This window comes from Aotus nancymaae, unplaced genomic scaffold (genome assembly GCF_030222135.1).
Source record: "Aotus nancymaae isolate 86718 unplaced genomic scaffold, 86718_ANA_hifiasm-v0.15.2.pri h1tg000036l, whole genome shotgun sequence".
NCBI classification, from domain to species: Eukaryota; Metazoa; Chordata; class Mammalia; order Primates; family Aotidae; genus Aotus; species Aotus nancymaae.
Genome location: NW_026988450.1, coordinates 40,596,958 through 40,613,042, shown reverse-complemented (window position 1 = coordinate 40,613,042; position 16,085 = coordinate 40,596,958). Strand labels below are relative to the sequence as shown.

Sequence of the window (16,085 nt, the reverse complement as noted above, 5' to 3'; positions counted from 1 at the left end):
AGTTCATTAATGGGCTTTAATAAAGGATGAGCTTCTTGAAATTGTAAGCAAAATTTTGTGTATATGGACATTTTTATGAGATGGAACAATTTCTTTGATCAAGGGTCCAAGCAAAGCTAAAGATCATTGTAGTGGTTTCCAGATTTTCTCTACCAGGTTCCTTCAGATTGTCTCTTAGTTGCCAGGGTCTCCCTCTTCCTCTTCTCTTCATCTGAATACCCATAGCTGCTTTCTGGGCAGATCCCCAGGCTGAGCGCTCCCCGTCCAGGACCCTTCCCACCACATTCCTCCCCATCCACTCTGGTCTTTTCTCTGACATTGTGTGGGATTCCAGCTGCTCTGCTGCCTCATGAACCAGCTTCACAACCACAGATGGTACTAAACAGTGAGGCAGGTCCATCTCAGCCTGAGATGCCTTGGCTCAGAATGCAGAAGTGGTAAAGAGTCTCACTGTTTTTTCTTCAGGTAACATTTTTATTTGGAGAGACAGTTTCGGAAGTGCAGCCTTCAGTTTCTTAATGCAAGTGACTGGACAATTTTAGACAGCTGTGTGGGGCCTCAAGGGAGGCTTTGATGAAGTGAGGTTTCCATATTGTCTTAATGTCAACTTGCAATGAGCTCATTTTGTAAGTCACTCTTAGAGATCTACTCTCTTGCCCAAAATGACCCTGCATACATGAGGGGACAAGGTCTGAACCTAGATTTTCTTCAAGGCTTTAGTATTCCAGGGCTTACTGCTATCCTGGAATTATTCAAACCCTACCATGTAGGAATTTTCTCCATGAACAGGGTCAGCTACACCAGTTGCAGGAGGGAGTTATATTAAAGTACAAATGGAAAACTATCAAAACCTTTCACTGCACTTAGAAAAGTTACCCTTTAGAGTACAAAGATACCACAGCTTTCCAAGTTTCTGAGAGACAGAGACAAAGGGAGGGAGGAAGAGAGGAAAGGCGAGGCAGTGGGGAGAGAGAGAGAAAGAAGAAAGAGAGGAAGAGAGGGGCATCAGCTAATAGGAACAGCAGCAGCCAGGCCATGCTTGCAGCTGGACAGTTGTTGTAGCTTCCTGAGATGTATGACCATCAACCATGAATGCAGATATTTCCAAAGTCCCATTTTTTTTCCCCAAGTGGAAATTGCCGGCATGGAAGAAATGCCTTTATTTGGAGAAAACAGTCTTTGTAAATGATTCTGGTTCTCTCTTCTCTTATTCCCTAGAAGAGTCTTTCACAGATAAAATTAGATAAGAAACACACACACACACACACAGAGAGAGAGAGTACATTAGTTTGTGTATATGTGTGTGGTTTTTTTCCATCACTCCAAAATGTTTTCGGGCCTGCAGCTTAACTCCACATATTTTGCTTTGTTGACTGATCCTAAGTTTTGTTTTTATCACTAATAGTGCAGTAATTACTTTCAGAAAGAAAAAGATTATGTTTGTACTGATATTCTTGAGTAGTGACCTTTGCTTTCATTTATTTCATATTTAATTATGTTAAAATAGGTACTGTCTCCTTTCTAGTATCAGATAATAATAACTGAGCACGTTGGATGAAACAATAGTTGCACTGGGAGCACCAAGGTAGGCACTTTACAAGTATTATCTCCTCACATCATTCTGGTAAGTTAGGTGTTATTATCTTACTTTGGAGATTTAAATCTAAAGCTTAGAGAGGTTAAGTGACTTATCCAAGGTCAAATAGCTGATAAGTACATGTAGGAACTGAGGTTCCAGTCCAGCCAGAGTGTGCATGCAGTTGGCTTCTAAATAGTCAGCGTGTGTATGCCATAGTCATTTATAACACTTTAGTTTTTGACATAATCAAATTATGTCTGCAACAGAGAAGACATTTAAGAGCTTCCTACCATTTAAAATTGTCTGGTTTGTTAACTCACTGGTCATATTGCATTGCTGATACTCAGTTGGTTGCCTACCTTCTGATTAATTTGTTCCTTAAAAAATTTGTAGGATTTTGAAATAATGTCTTATCACAAGAGAAAGGGACTCGAAGAAAGACCAGATTGTATTCTGTTATCATTTATTCCCTGTTTACTCAGCCAATATTTAGTGAACATCTTTTGTGTGCCAGGCACTGTGCTCAGCACTGTGTATGAGCATGGTTGAATAAACATGGCCACACTGTTGCAGCCCTGCCAGTGGAATGAGTAGAGTGCATCAATGTAGGGTCCAAAGGTGTAAGAAATTAAGATGGGATTTCATTTCTACAACAGCTGACATACCCAGTTACAAGATAACTCAATGCATAAAAAGCCGCTAGAGTGCACTTATGCTTTAATGGTTGTATGGACTGTGCTGTGGTTCCCAGTCACAGTGTCCTGTTGCTCATATGAGACAAAGGGCTGGCCTCGTAGCCGTGGATGCCCTGAGTGATTTCCATGCTGGCCTGTCTCTATACAGCACCAGTGGGAATGGGCTTTTGTGAACAGTAACTGACAGGTAAAGGGTTCCAGAGCCTGATAAAGACCCAAAGTGCTGTAGTATAAAGAAGAGAAGAAGATCATGGGCCCCAGAAGTAGCCAGGGAAAGGTTTGCAAAAATCATGGGGATTGAATTGGGCCTTTGTGGCATTTCACTGGGTGGGATTTGTTTGTTTTTATTTGGCCCACTACTGTGTTCCTAGTCCAGTTCCAAATGTGGAGGATAGAGTAATGAGCACCCCAGATTAGACCCTAGCTCTCAGAGATCTTGCAGTTTGGGGTGGGGAGAGAGAAGGATAAAAATGTTACTAAGATTATTTCATGTAGTGTTAAGTGTAGTTAAGACAATTAAGAAACACTGTTAGAATGATGCAGTGGGTGGGGGGACATGGTAGTGAGACTTTATTTCAAATGGTTGGAAAAAGCATCTCTGAGGCGGTGACTCTTGAACTAAAGCCTGAGGGTTGAGGAAGAACTGGCCATGCAGCGAGGAGTCTATGGGAAGAGCCATGAAGTCAGTGAGCACAGCCAGGAGCACGAGAGGAAGCATTCCATCAGGGAGTTTATCCAGCCAGAAAAGAGCTGCACTCTGGAAGGGCGTGGTTGCAGTGGAGGCTGAATACTGTAGATGAGTGCCAAGCGACAGAGGGTCTTGTATGTGAGATTAGGCAAGAATAAGGACTGTGTGTTTCTGTGTGTGGATCTAGGAGATGAGTAGTTAGAAGAGAGAAGGAGAATCTGGATGAGTGTATGCATGGAAGCTTAAGGAAACTTGTGAAACTAAGATAATGACATTTAGTTCATGTGGCCTATGATGAGGGGCACCCAAGTCACACAATGTCTCAGTTGCTTCCTGTTGGAAGTTGAATATAGTCCTGAAGTGAGGCATACATGGTGCTTTGTTGACTACTCCTTCAATTAGAGGGACACAGAATTTCCTGCAAAGAAATGGTGAAGCTTTGACAAAGGTAAGCTACAATCCAATGCCAGAAACTGTACTTACCAAGGTAATGTTTCCTAAGTCAGATATAACAGGCTCTTGCGGTGATTCTTCTTGGAAATAAAAACGAATAGTGTATTTGTTCATGTAAAGGAATGGCCTTTATACTATAAAACGTTTCTATGAAGGAAATAAAAAAGAGTTAGACTTAAGGTTTGATTCAACTCAGGTTGATAGATAAAAAGAGATGTGTTTAAATGCTCATTTTTGGAATAACCATATATCATTTACTAAAGGAAAAAAATGCCTCAAATGTTGATAGAATTCTCTAGAGAAATGTGTTTAGGCAGTGAAAGGATTCCTGGCAGTGATTGAGAAATACAGTAATGGGGAACTGCACTTGATCTCTTTTGAGGTTGATTCTGATGTGTGTAGTCTTTACATCCTATTAAATTTTTGAAAGATAAACTGATACAAGAATGATTTGCCAAGGCCATATGAGGTTAACTGAATTCAAATAGAAGGTTCTCTCAAGTTATTGCATTCCTTAGAAAATAAATACATTGCGCATATGGTTAAGATTGATCAAAAAAGTATTCTGTATGCCAGTGATTACATTCCCATCTGTGATTAAGGTTTTCTGTCTGCATCTGGTTTTCACATTATATTTCTGTAACAAGAATCCTTTATATAGCAGAGTTCACTTTCTGTATTTTCTATTAGCTGCAGCTTGAACTACTGCACGGATCGCAGATTTACACATGTGGTTTTCATTACTTCATACCATTGAGAAAAAGTAATATTTGTTTGGGAATGTATGTTTTCCACAATTTCCATGGTAATACAACATGTTGAGCCTTTTAAATAACACTTGTAGAACTACAAATTGTTTGAGGCATTCTGCTCTTGGTGGAGCTTAGCTTTTAAACTTTTCTCAGTGTGTTCCCCTCGTAATGAGGTTTTACAAATTTGAGGGCTGAGCATCCAGATCTGAACAAAGCAATTATTAAAGATAGAAATTTTATTATCATTTCCATGTGACAGACTTCAGTGTGGAATAGGTATCAGGAATACCTGAACATTGCGCTTATTACCGTTATTTATTTTATTATTATCTTATGTTGGAAGAGCATTTAATGTGTTGGGGATATGAAGCACAAATGTGACACTCCAGTAATTATTTTGAAAACTCCAAAGATTAGCTTTTTTTGTTATTCTGTTGATTGTGATATATTGTTTCATATATAAAATAGTTAAGTGGGTAAAATTTTCATGGATAACTTTAGATTTACATTGTGTGTTGTTTGAAAGTATATTTGTATACTGTGTTAACATTTAACAATTTATAAATATGTACATTTAAAATATTTTGTTACGTTCCTGCCAAAATTTTCTTCATTCACTTCAGAAAACTCTGATAGTTATAAGTGAAGTTAAAAAATAAAGCAGTATATTTCAAATTGAGAGATCATTTTTATTTGAGAAATTTGTCTTAAAGGAAGTTTATCACATGGTAATTTTATGTGCCTCAAAACCAATATTCACTACATCATTTTTGTTAATAAACCCAGACTTTGTTCTGGTATTTAGAAGTCACGAGAAGGGAGAAATAGACTTGCACTCTAGAGGATTTGTGTATGTTGTGCTTGGTTCATTTGTTCAGTAGAGATTGTTAACTATGGCTCACACAGGAGGATGATCCACTTTTGTCAGGCTCTCTAATGGCCTTTGTTGATGGTTGCTGAAGCACAAAATATATATTATGATTGAATCCAAGAAGAGTATACGCTTTCTTTTTTCCCAATATTTGTTTAATCTCTCTCTATAAAATGTTCTTTACCTTTGTACAGAAAAATTGGAAATAACAGAATTGTGCAGAAGAATTACCCATATTTCAGTCTTCCAGAAATAATCATATTTAACATCTAGGTGTATTTATTTCCAGTCTTCCCCTGTGTGTGTACCCCTCCCCCACTCCACTATTTGATTACTTCCATAATCTATATGTGTACATATATTTATATATCTTGGTTATATTATGAAATTTTTTTGCTTTACCATTTGTTAATAAAATTGTTAGTATTCATAGTAAGCTAAATGTTTGCAAGATCTAGCTGATTGTCTTTAATGATCTTTGCCGACTGCAAGGCAATTCTCATCTAAGAAATATCTAGTAATGTATTTTAATTAATTAGTACTTATTTACTTTTTTAACCTTAAAGAATAATAAGAAACAACTGATTGCATCACAAAAGAATCATAATGTGGCACATAAACTACATTGATTTTTTTTTTAATGTAGAATCTGCTTGTTTTATTTACATCAGAATATGTTCACCAATTTTAATTTCTAGGAGGTAATTGGGTCTAAAAAAAATAATAGCAACAGCCTTAGTAATTCCTTTTGAGACTGCTTTTATAAATCCTTCTTCCCTTGAATTTATTGAGTTCCTACCTTATATGTGTATGATTGTACTAGACCCTTATATTTCCTAGTTTGTAAGAATTAAATAGCAATACTTTTCTGTTCATAGTTGTGATAGTAGTGGTAGCATTATTAATCATAGTAGCTGAGTAATAGACACTCAATAAATATTTGTGATTGAACAAATTCTAAATTTGTCAAATATAGCCGGAAAATGAGAAAATTTGTATTACTAAAAGGAAGAAAAGAAAGGTGTAGAAATTTGTTGATTTGGTAAAATAATTCAACAATATTTGTTTTATTAATATTTTTTAAACTATTACATAAGGATTATTCTTCACTGTTGTTTTAAACTATGTGAGCTAATAATGTCAATACTGAAATTTCGGAACAATGAAACAATATTTGAACAATGAAACAAACCACTTTGTTTTGAAACAGGATTAACTTGTATGTAAAATTCCATTAAAAAAGTCTAAATTTTTTTCTAAAGAAAACATAATATCTGGCAGACTATTTATTTTTTTGAAACAGGTAAAATATAACATTCTATTAAGGTATTGATGTACATATCTTTAAAACCAATTTAAGAAAAGAGCTTTCAGGTTCAGTTTGTATCCAGCTTTGAGTCACATGATTGGAAAATTAAGAGTCCTTTAGAAAATGTCGTTATAGGAACTGAGACAATGGGGATTGTTTTGGATTCTTCTAAAATTTAGAAGAGCTTGTATCTGTTTTTTTTTTTTAAAAAAAAAACAAAACAAAACTGGCCTAGTGTTATCATGTAAACAGATGAGTATGATACTTCAGACTGGTTGTGATATATGCATTTTTTTTCCCTTTGTTGTTGTCAATAGAAAAGATTGATCTCTGGGCTGGTGAACATAATCTCTGTCCCAGTCAGAAAAGGAGAGAGGAAATTAGCAGAGCGATTGGTGGAGAATGATATCTGTCAAAAGAAACACTTGGAGAGCACTGAGTTTAGTAATAGGTGACTGCCGGAAAAAAGGGAACTTTGAATATTGTCAAGGTAAGGAACAGACAAATATTTTGATTTTTGCAATTTACTTACGTACCAGAAAAAATCCATCTATTTTTTCCGATAAATTATAATTGTAAAGATTTTCTTTTTTTCCTTCCTTCTTCTAGTGCCTGTTGTATTATATGTTTTAAACATTTGTTTTTGAAATCTTTGGGTGTGGGGATTGGGTGGGGATCAATCTGGTGGTGGGAACCCTGTTTCATAGCTTTGGGTCTGAATATATCAAATGATCAAGTACCAAATTTTTTCACCCTCTTCTTGTTGCAATGCTTCTTGCCATGTTTCATAATACATCTGTTATAAGCTAAGCAATACTTGGAGTTAAAGAGTAAAAGCTATGCCATGATTTCTGTGTTTATTGTAACGAGGAGATGGTGTTTTCTGAAACAGTTTGTTGACTAAATAGGCAAAAAAGTGCCTTTCAGTTTATTATTTCTTCTGATGTATTTGGATTTTTAAAAAACTTTCAGGCAAACGTCACTCCCTAAGCAGAGTTCATTCCATAGACACATTAAGAAAAAAGGTGATATCTAAATTTAGGAAAACAGCAAATATAAACTAAGTTTATTGCCATTTGGCAAGAGACTTCTTAAAGTCTGCAATATTTGAAAATTCAAGGAAGCCCTGAATTATGAGAGAGAGTTCACATCTCCTATAGCCAGCTCTGTTCCAGGTTTAGTGGATAGTGGACTTGTACAGAAGCACCAGTACATAAGGATACACTGCTAAGAAAAAGTTGAGAGTCAACACAAATGTTCTGTGATACTGGTTGGCACTCTAGTGGTTGGGAAGAGATTTTAAGTTCTGTGACTGACTGACTGACTATGTGGAAAGAGGGGGAGTGAAATATTCAACCTCAGTGACCATTGTTCTGGAAACATTACTGCTGGTGTCCACCTCACAATCTCTACTCGTGCCATTTTTACAAATGCTTATTGGCTTGTGCTTAAAGTTCTCAGGAAGGTGTTGGAAAATAAGTTTTTTTTTTTTTTAAGACCAGAGAAAATGAAATAATTCCCTGTAGAATGATACACTCCTTTGGGGAAGCCTTGATCATGATCTGGTTTCTGGGTCTGTATTTCCCTTCCTTTCATCCCTCCTTCTTCATATTGTGATGATGTTCTTTTAAGACAATTAATGAGAGACATCAATTCAAAAGAGAAGGCAAGGAGTTCAGTTCTTGAAGCAGTTGAGACATCTCCCATGACTACTTCTCTTTTCTTACCTTACGCACTGTTGTTACTAAACATTTTTTTTTGAAAACTCAGATCTTGGTTGATTAGCCTTGTAAAGTCTTGCATAGAGAAAAAGAAAGGTATCAATATCTTAAAGGAAGCAAACTAATAACAACAACCATCACTATTTTAGAATTGTTTCCTTGTCATCTTCCACCAGCTTGGGTTTCCAAACAGGATGGAACTCCTTGCTTTCTGCCTTATGTATCTGCATGGAGTTTGTATTAATATGATAAAGATATCTAAGATGCAGATTAAAAATTGAAAAGGATATTGGATTTTAAAGCTTGAACATATGGCAGATACATAGAGTTACTATCTTTACCTACTCCCATCCCATTACAATCTATTTCTTTCTGGTCATGTGGAATATATCTGGCCTGCTGGCGATTAACCATTGCAGCTTGGAAGATTCATGTTGAAAGCAAAAATGCATGACAAGAATGCATATCTTAATATAATTTTAAATACATTTATTTGTTATTCATGTATGGAATCCCCAGCATCATGTATCAGAAATACCATGTGCAATTTCTTCTTTTTTCCTCTCTCTCTCCTACTCTCCTATATGCGTGGTGTGTGTCCATACTTTAAACGTGTGCGTATACACATACATGTATTTGTATTGAGATATTTTATAACTATTGGGTTTTCTTTGTTTTCCATGTGGCATAAAAAGTTTACTTCTAGGCTAGACATGGTGGCTCATGCCTATAATCCCAGCACTTTGGGAGGCAGGAGGATTGTTTGAGCCCAGGATTCTAGACCAGTCTGGGCAACAAAGTGAGACCCCGTCCCTACAAAATTTTGAAAACTCTTGACGAGTGTGATGGTGCATGCCTGTAGTCGCAGCTACTTGGGAGGCTAAAGTGGGAATATGATTGCATTATTGCCCTCCTGCCTGGGCAACAGCAAGACCTATTTTTAAATAAATGAATAAATATATTAACAATAATAATTACTCCTAGTTTTTTTCCTCTTTGTAATAATATTAGATGTATAGAAACATGGGATTCAAACTCAAGAAGTGGAGAAGAACAGAAATCACATACTTTATGTCTTAGAACACCTGGAATCCATTGGGTTCTTGGAGTTTTGGAGTTGTAATTTAGAAGCAGCTAAAGCGAAGGACTGCCCATGGCTGAACAGTCAGCATTGTGGGTGAGAATGGCCTGAGGTGGCGCCAGAGAGTCTGCTCTGTGTAGCAAGTTTGAAGCAGGTTGGGGTCTTCTGGAGATGGGCCTCTGTTAGGGCAATGGCTGGGGGGAAATGATACTAAAGGGGTATGCCACCAGCTTGGGTGGAAGCTGGCAAAATGAGAATGCTGGTGTGTCTCCCACCTGGTGTTTTAAAGCATATCCAAGGTACGCACAGTGCTTGGTCTTCTAGAATGCCATTTGGAGCCGTTCTTCTGTAATGCCTGCCATTGTAGGGACTGGACAGGTTTAGGACACCTAGGAGTGGTGGTCTGGCCTGAGGAACTTGCCCTCATAAGCCATTGCGGAAAATGCTAAGAAGGGTGTAGTATTTGGCATATTAAAAAGATCCATATGCTTTTGAAAAGATGTAAGAGGAAGCAGCTTGGGAGGAAAGAATGACCGGAAACTTTCGTTGCAAAGGGTGTGTGTTTAAGTTCATTCATATCATGGGATGGGATACATAGGTAGTATCAATTTTTACATATTGTGTGGGTTTCAAAAGCCACATTCATATTTTGAAAAAGGGTTATTTTTAAAATGCTGATATAGATGATGCTCTGCACCTTTACATATTGGTATCTTTGTTAGGAAGAGGAAAGTTATTTTCTTAAGTAAAATTGCTGCTTTTAGAGAGTATCTGCTTTTATTTTTAGTTTTTCTTGGTCATGTTTGAGGGGTCTGATAGCGTTAATGGGCTTTACCCCACATGGAGCTTTGAGCTTATTGTAGCACTGCACACTGATCCCAGGTCAGTGTGATGCGTGAAATCAATTTATTTGAATCTCTTTGCCTCTATAGGAATTTGGCAGCATGCCAGTTGTTTTCATTTAATGTTCTTTGTGTTGAACACAGACAAGCAGGCATGCTTTTGTATTCTTCTCTCTTTTGGTCTCTGTCTCTTTCAGCCAATGTTTTACTCTATGGATTTTGAGATGAAGGAAGAATATATTATTTATATGATTCTTATCATTGTTTAATTATATATATACATATATAAATGCATGACTTTCTTATCTTTTAAAGGATGTTTGATATTTCTGAGTTTTAATGGTGACTGCACATAAGAAATATTTTAGAGTTTTGTTTAAATAAAATTTTTGATGAAACATAATAAACCAGATTATAGGTGGTATTTGCTTACATTAATTACCACTATCAAAATTTAAAATAACAATGTTAATTACATAATGCAAACTATGTTTAATTTGTAAACTGGACTATCAAAATCATTTATTTCTTGGTGAGCCTTCTTCGAATTTGAAGATTTACACTTTAATCAAGCATGTTAAAAATTATAATTATTTGAGTATAATTTTCTTTGATCCATCTTGATTAAGATACCAGTGTTTTACATAGATTTGGTATATATGAATTTTTATGAAGTTCCTGCCATTAAGGTGGTTTTTTGTTTTTTAAAATTTGGAGGGTAATGACTAGGAATAGCACAAAGATTTTTTTGACAAATAAAATCAGACCTTTCTCTGGATGTTTTTGTAGGCAGGATTTGTTTCTGGGTCAGCTTTAGGAAGAGGTGGAGAAGGAAATGAGAGAGAGTGAGAGGAGAATGTTCTGTTGATGCTCCGGGCAGTTCTTGCGGAAGTTGATATGCAGAACCATGGAGCCGCAGCTTCGGGGTCAGGCTCATACCCAGCAGCCCTGCTTCCTTGTTTAATTACCTGAAGAGCAAAACAGTCAGGCTGGGAGTGTGTGAAAACCCAGTATCTCTCACAGCCGCCTGGCGCTCTGACATCCTGCAAGGCCAGCCCTGTCTGTCCGCCAGCGTCAGGCTGGCTCAAACCCTGGGTTCCTTTCTTTCGGGAGGTATTGTGTGGAAGAGGGTTTGGTCAGGAATTTGAGGTTCCTGCCAATGCTGTGTCCCCTGCTCTCCCCTTTTGGACCACACTGACAGACTTGCTTGATTTAAAAAAAAAAAAAAGGATCTAAGAATTTGGCTCTTTTATTTTACACTTCTGGCCTTGCTATGAAACAATCTCTTTCAACAGCAACAGACGTTAACCAGTAGAGGGCTGGCCTTAGTTTGTTGGGTTCTTATTTTCTTAGTTCCCATTATATAGTGTCCTATGTGTGTTGCTCTTTTCAAGTCAGACTCATTAGTAGGCCAGTGTGGAGCTAGGAGTTTAGAGACTGCTTTTATGAGGCAGTTTTGGAATCTTAATCTGTCCATGAAAATAGAATAGTCCACTTGAAAAAAAGGTGATAGAACTTTTACACTTGGATGTTTTTTCCTTTCCTTGGAATTGGAATATGATCTTTGACATTTGCTGTGAAAAGGGCCACACCCTTTGATGAAGCTGGGGGTGGTGCGAAATAATATTTGCACAGTAATGTGTGGCCAATTTGAGGGTAACATGGGATAAATATTCTGAGAAGTGCTTGGAGATGGAGCCATTTGGGAGAGCCCACGAATATAACAGGATTTTATCTTACCAAGAGGAAATCCAGCAGGTTCTCTGTCCACACTGTGGGCAGATGAAACGTCTTTGCTGTGGGTTGGGGAGCAAAGGTGGTGCTGGTGGTGTTTCCTGCAAAGAGAGGGGAAAGTGTGACTACATGTGCAGTGATTTGGTTTTTCCAACTACTTCATTAGGATTCTGTCATGCAGACTGAAGGGCATTTACCCTTTAGTGCACATATGTGCCTCCCATTAATGTTAATAGGAGTTATGGGCATGTAAAGAGAGTAGTATGTACCTTTGCCTAGTGCACAAGCACAGCTCCAAGGAATTGATTCTGTCCTTTGCAAATAATAAAGGGATTGGGCTTTGCAGGGAAGAGTTTGGTGGGAATTATTCTAAAAACTTCTTTTTCATATTACATTTATGGAAGTAATGTCAATATAGTATATGTTTGTTTACCACTCTAGTAAAAAAATATATAATCATTTAAATAATTGCAGTAGCCTGGTACGCCTTGTGATGGAGCTGGCATCATCGTGATCTATTATGCACAGCGTAAGTAGCTCTGCCATAGTGTTATGTGTGTCCTCAGGCATCTGTATGTTTATTTATGTATCAGCCTGCTGCATTTCTTTCAGAATATTTCTCTTTTCAACATCAGTATAAATATGAAAAAACAAAACATATAAATGTATTTCAAGCCACAGTCAACATTCCTAACTAGTGTTCTCCTACATCAACAAACTCTTGGTACATTTCTTTTAAGCTCCAACATTTTTGTAGTTCTTTCCAAGTGGAGTCTTCTTAAATAAGGGTAACATTAGGACCATGTGTAGCATTCAGCTTTGGCAGCAGAGAGTATATAATGTGAGAAAAATGTGGAAGACTTTGAAAACTGAATGGGGAGAATTGTGGCTTGCAGGTGGTGTCAGAAATGAAAGAATTTGGGTTTGGAGCCTTGCACTGAGGGTGCTCAGTAAGTACGGACTGAAATGCAAGAAAAAAAATCTGTGAGAGAGAGAAAAGGAGGTAGTGAATTACTCTAGAAAGTGAAGGGAAAACATAAGTAATTGTGGCCTTTGTCAATTTACCAATAGGAATGAAAAAAGGACATTCAGGTATAATGGGTAAAAAGGCACAATATTCCGTAATTTTAATAAGATTTTGGTAGATGCAATTAAGAATAATTTTAGTAAGTGAAAGTAAGAGTTGAAATTTCCATATAGAGTAAGGGAATTGCACTGAGATTTATAGACTTTAACCATTCTTGAGTGTATTTCAGAATATACAACATTAAATTCTCTTGTGCCTGGTAAAACCCTGTAGCATCACTGTAAAACATTAACTTAAAATTTTACATTGATATAAAAGCGAATATACTATGCTGGGTATTATTTGAACAAATAGAGCAGTTTTGGAATGAACATTTGTAATAGAATTCATTGTAGCTAAAAGTCATTTTTGAGTAACTTTGAATTGTTTATAAATGTGACAGATTAGTATGTATGCATAGATTTTGATAATTTGCAATGTGGAGAGATAAAAGTGGAGAATTTGTTAGAGTTAAAAGTCCTATGAAAGAAAGTATGATGAAAAAAATTTTGGGATTTTTTTTTTTATTGCTGTGTATTTGCTCCACCTGGTGGATTTTGTTGAAAGTGTTTTGATCCTTGTTAATGAAAAGAATACTCTTTAGACAATTTCTCTGAACTATAGGAAAATGAATCTTTTTTGTTGTTGTTGTTGCTGTGTAAAATAGTTTGACCTATCTAGGTCAAACCATTTATATGTCATTCAGTTCTTTCTTTGCATTGAAAGTAACCGTTTTTAAATTCAAAATATACATTCTCATTTTAGAAGATTTGGGAAATACAGAAAAAATTAAAAATAGAGAATAAATATTGTCTATAATTTCACCACCCACAACAATTGCATTATTTTTAAGAATAGATATTATCAGAAGAGAACTACTTTGCATTTGAATTTATTTAAAGATATGTGGAATGTTAAATATTATGCCAAAGTATGATGATGATGATGATGGTGATTACTACAATTATTTTTGGACAAATACTATCCTTAGAATTCCCAGGCTCCAAAAAAGTGAATATAATCAATGTTCTGCAAGAATTGCTTTTATTAAGCTGCATGTCTACAGAAGGCAAAGGTAGTAGAGATTAAAGGTATCTCATGCATTCATAGAGTTGTTCATAGGGGTGGTAAGATCTGTTGTTTGTTGGGCTTACACAGATTGCTTTCTCTGGAAATCTTTAGGATTCAGTTGTGCTTTGATCATCTTATTGTTTTCTTTAGGTTATTCTTTTTTTCTCCTGCAGTCTCTAACAGCTCTGTAACAGAAGGTGAAGTTTTGAAAACAGTGTCTCCATATGCAAGGGATTTGGAGACCTTTTTATTGTCTTTAAAATTGTCATTCATAGTCCTCATTAGCATTTATTGTTGCAAGCGTACAAGCAGAAAATGTGAAATTGGTATGTCATGAATAGCCCCACAGAGCTCTCAAGCCCTCCGATTTTGCCTGCAGTGTGGTGTGGGCTGGGCTTTGAGGGAAAGCTGTCCAGATGGCTGCCTGCACAGAGCAGAGCTGCAGGTTTTTGTCTCTGGTGCTGGGGGGGGGGGGGAAGTTCATTGGAGCATACGCCATCACCCTTGCGTTTTAACAAAACTAACTCGCCATTAGTCAAGATGGGGAGGTGGTGACATTGAAACAAAGGTTTTCTATATAGTGTTACAGTCCTTGTCAAATGAATAAGAGATGGGTAGTTAGGATGTTTTCCATGTTATCTGAGTGATTTTTGTATCTATACATAATATATGAAAACTGTAAATGGTAACTTATTTGCAGATTTACATTGCAAATGTGTAGTTTTTAGGAATTGTCTTTATGGGAAATGTTTACTTGAAAAAACAAGAGTTAATATAGCTAGTGTTCAGCGTTGTGGATTCATAAGGAAGTGTTTTACTTTAAAATTTTTAAAACAATTTAACCCCTTGTTAGTGCCTATGTAGGAATCTACGTTTAACTATATTATTATAGTAGATTTAAAGTTTGTGTTTAAATAGCATCAAATTTAATTGGTGCAAGTGTTAAAAGCTGTTATAGCATTTCAAAAAAATTTTAAAATATTAGACATTACAAATAAGTTGGTGGAAATGAACTACAATGTATTTTGATATTTTAGAGGCATTGGCACTATCAGAAATGATTTGTAATTATTATAAATATAAATTTTGTTTACTTTCAGTGTGATACTTTATCTTAAACAGATTTTATTTTGTACACATACACATAAATGCACACAACATATTTAAATATACAAATGCACATTTTTTATTCTTGTGTAAGAGGACAGTATACTTCAACCAGAGTTAAAAGTCAAATATATTTCCTGTAAAACTGTCAGAATGATATCACTAATATTTTATTCTATAGACATTGAAGATGGAAAAAAGAATATCATAGAGACTATTTGACTTATCAGTTTAGGAAGTCATTATTTAAACTATTTTAACATTGGAATCTTCAAAATACAGTTGTAGAGTCCATTATTAGCTCACTTTAACTGATAGAGATGCAAAAATCAAAGTGACCTGAGTCCATAGAGTTTGACATAAGTCATAGGTGAAGGCTAGGGGTTGCGACTTCTAGCTCTCAGCCTGCCACTTGCTCTGGTAGATGGGGATTTCTTAACAGACCTATGGCATGTCCTCCATGGGCCGCTGTGTTGTATGTATAGTGCTTTGTCTGGCTAGTTGCAAGTGATTCAAGTAGTAAAGCTTTTCTGCCTCTGTAATGTCTTTATAATCACCTATTAAGACAGGTTTCCTCTATCCAGCATGTTTTCTTTTACTTGATTTCATCTCATTGCTAGCACTTAGGCTATCTTGGACAGCCCTAAACAACCCTTTGACCCCATGATGTTTATACAACCTTCAAATTCTTAAGATGGCAATCATGTCTCCTGTTCTTTTGTCATCTAAGCAAAGTTCTTGTGAGATCTTCTGTGGGCTGGCTGAAAGTTGAGGAGGTGCAAATGCTTGCCAATCATTTCCCTAAAAGGAAATATTTGAGGGAGGGAATAGCATAAATATGTTTAGTTGTTTACAACAGATATTTATATAAGGGAGCTAAAATGACAGATAACCTCTTAACCTTGATGGAATACTTCAATGAACTTTTTCACTTAGATTTTTTTCCCCCTCTATCCCACTTATTTCTTGTGGTTGGCTGTATCTTACATTGTAGCCTTACTAAAACATAAACCATTTGTGTGGTTTTTTTTTACAGACAAAGTATAATTGGATTTATCTTTGTCAGGGGACAATCTATTATGGCTTTTATTTAATACAGTTTCAGATGGTTTTCAG

The 16,085-nt window shown here is 36.2% G+C and overlaps 1 protein-coding gene across 7 annotated transcripts in view; it reads left to right on the top strand.

Annotated features, from left to right (window-relative positions):
- The window catches only part of RUNX1T1 (RUNX1 partner transcriptional co-repressor 1), a 146,347-nt gene that overhangs the window by 19,940 nt on the left and 110,322 nt on the right, over positions 1 to 16,085 (top strand). For 4 of the 7 annotated variants that reach the window (XM_021673496.2, XM_021673495.2, XM_021673492.2 and 1 more), the window contains exon 2: positions 6,665 to 6,837. The exons of 2 other annotated variants lie outside the window; for them this stretch is intronic. In XM_021673496.2, coding sequence (XP_021529171.1) covers positions 6,750 to 6,837 — 88 coding nt within the window. In that variant the 5' untranslated portion in view covers positions 6,665 to 6,749. Of the gene's footprint in view, positions 1 to 2,549; positions 3,411 to 6,664; positions 6,838 to 16,085 lie in introns of those variants that run through there. One more of the 7 variants, XM_021673497.2, reaches the window with a different exon arrangement.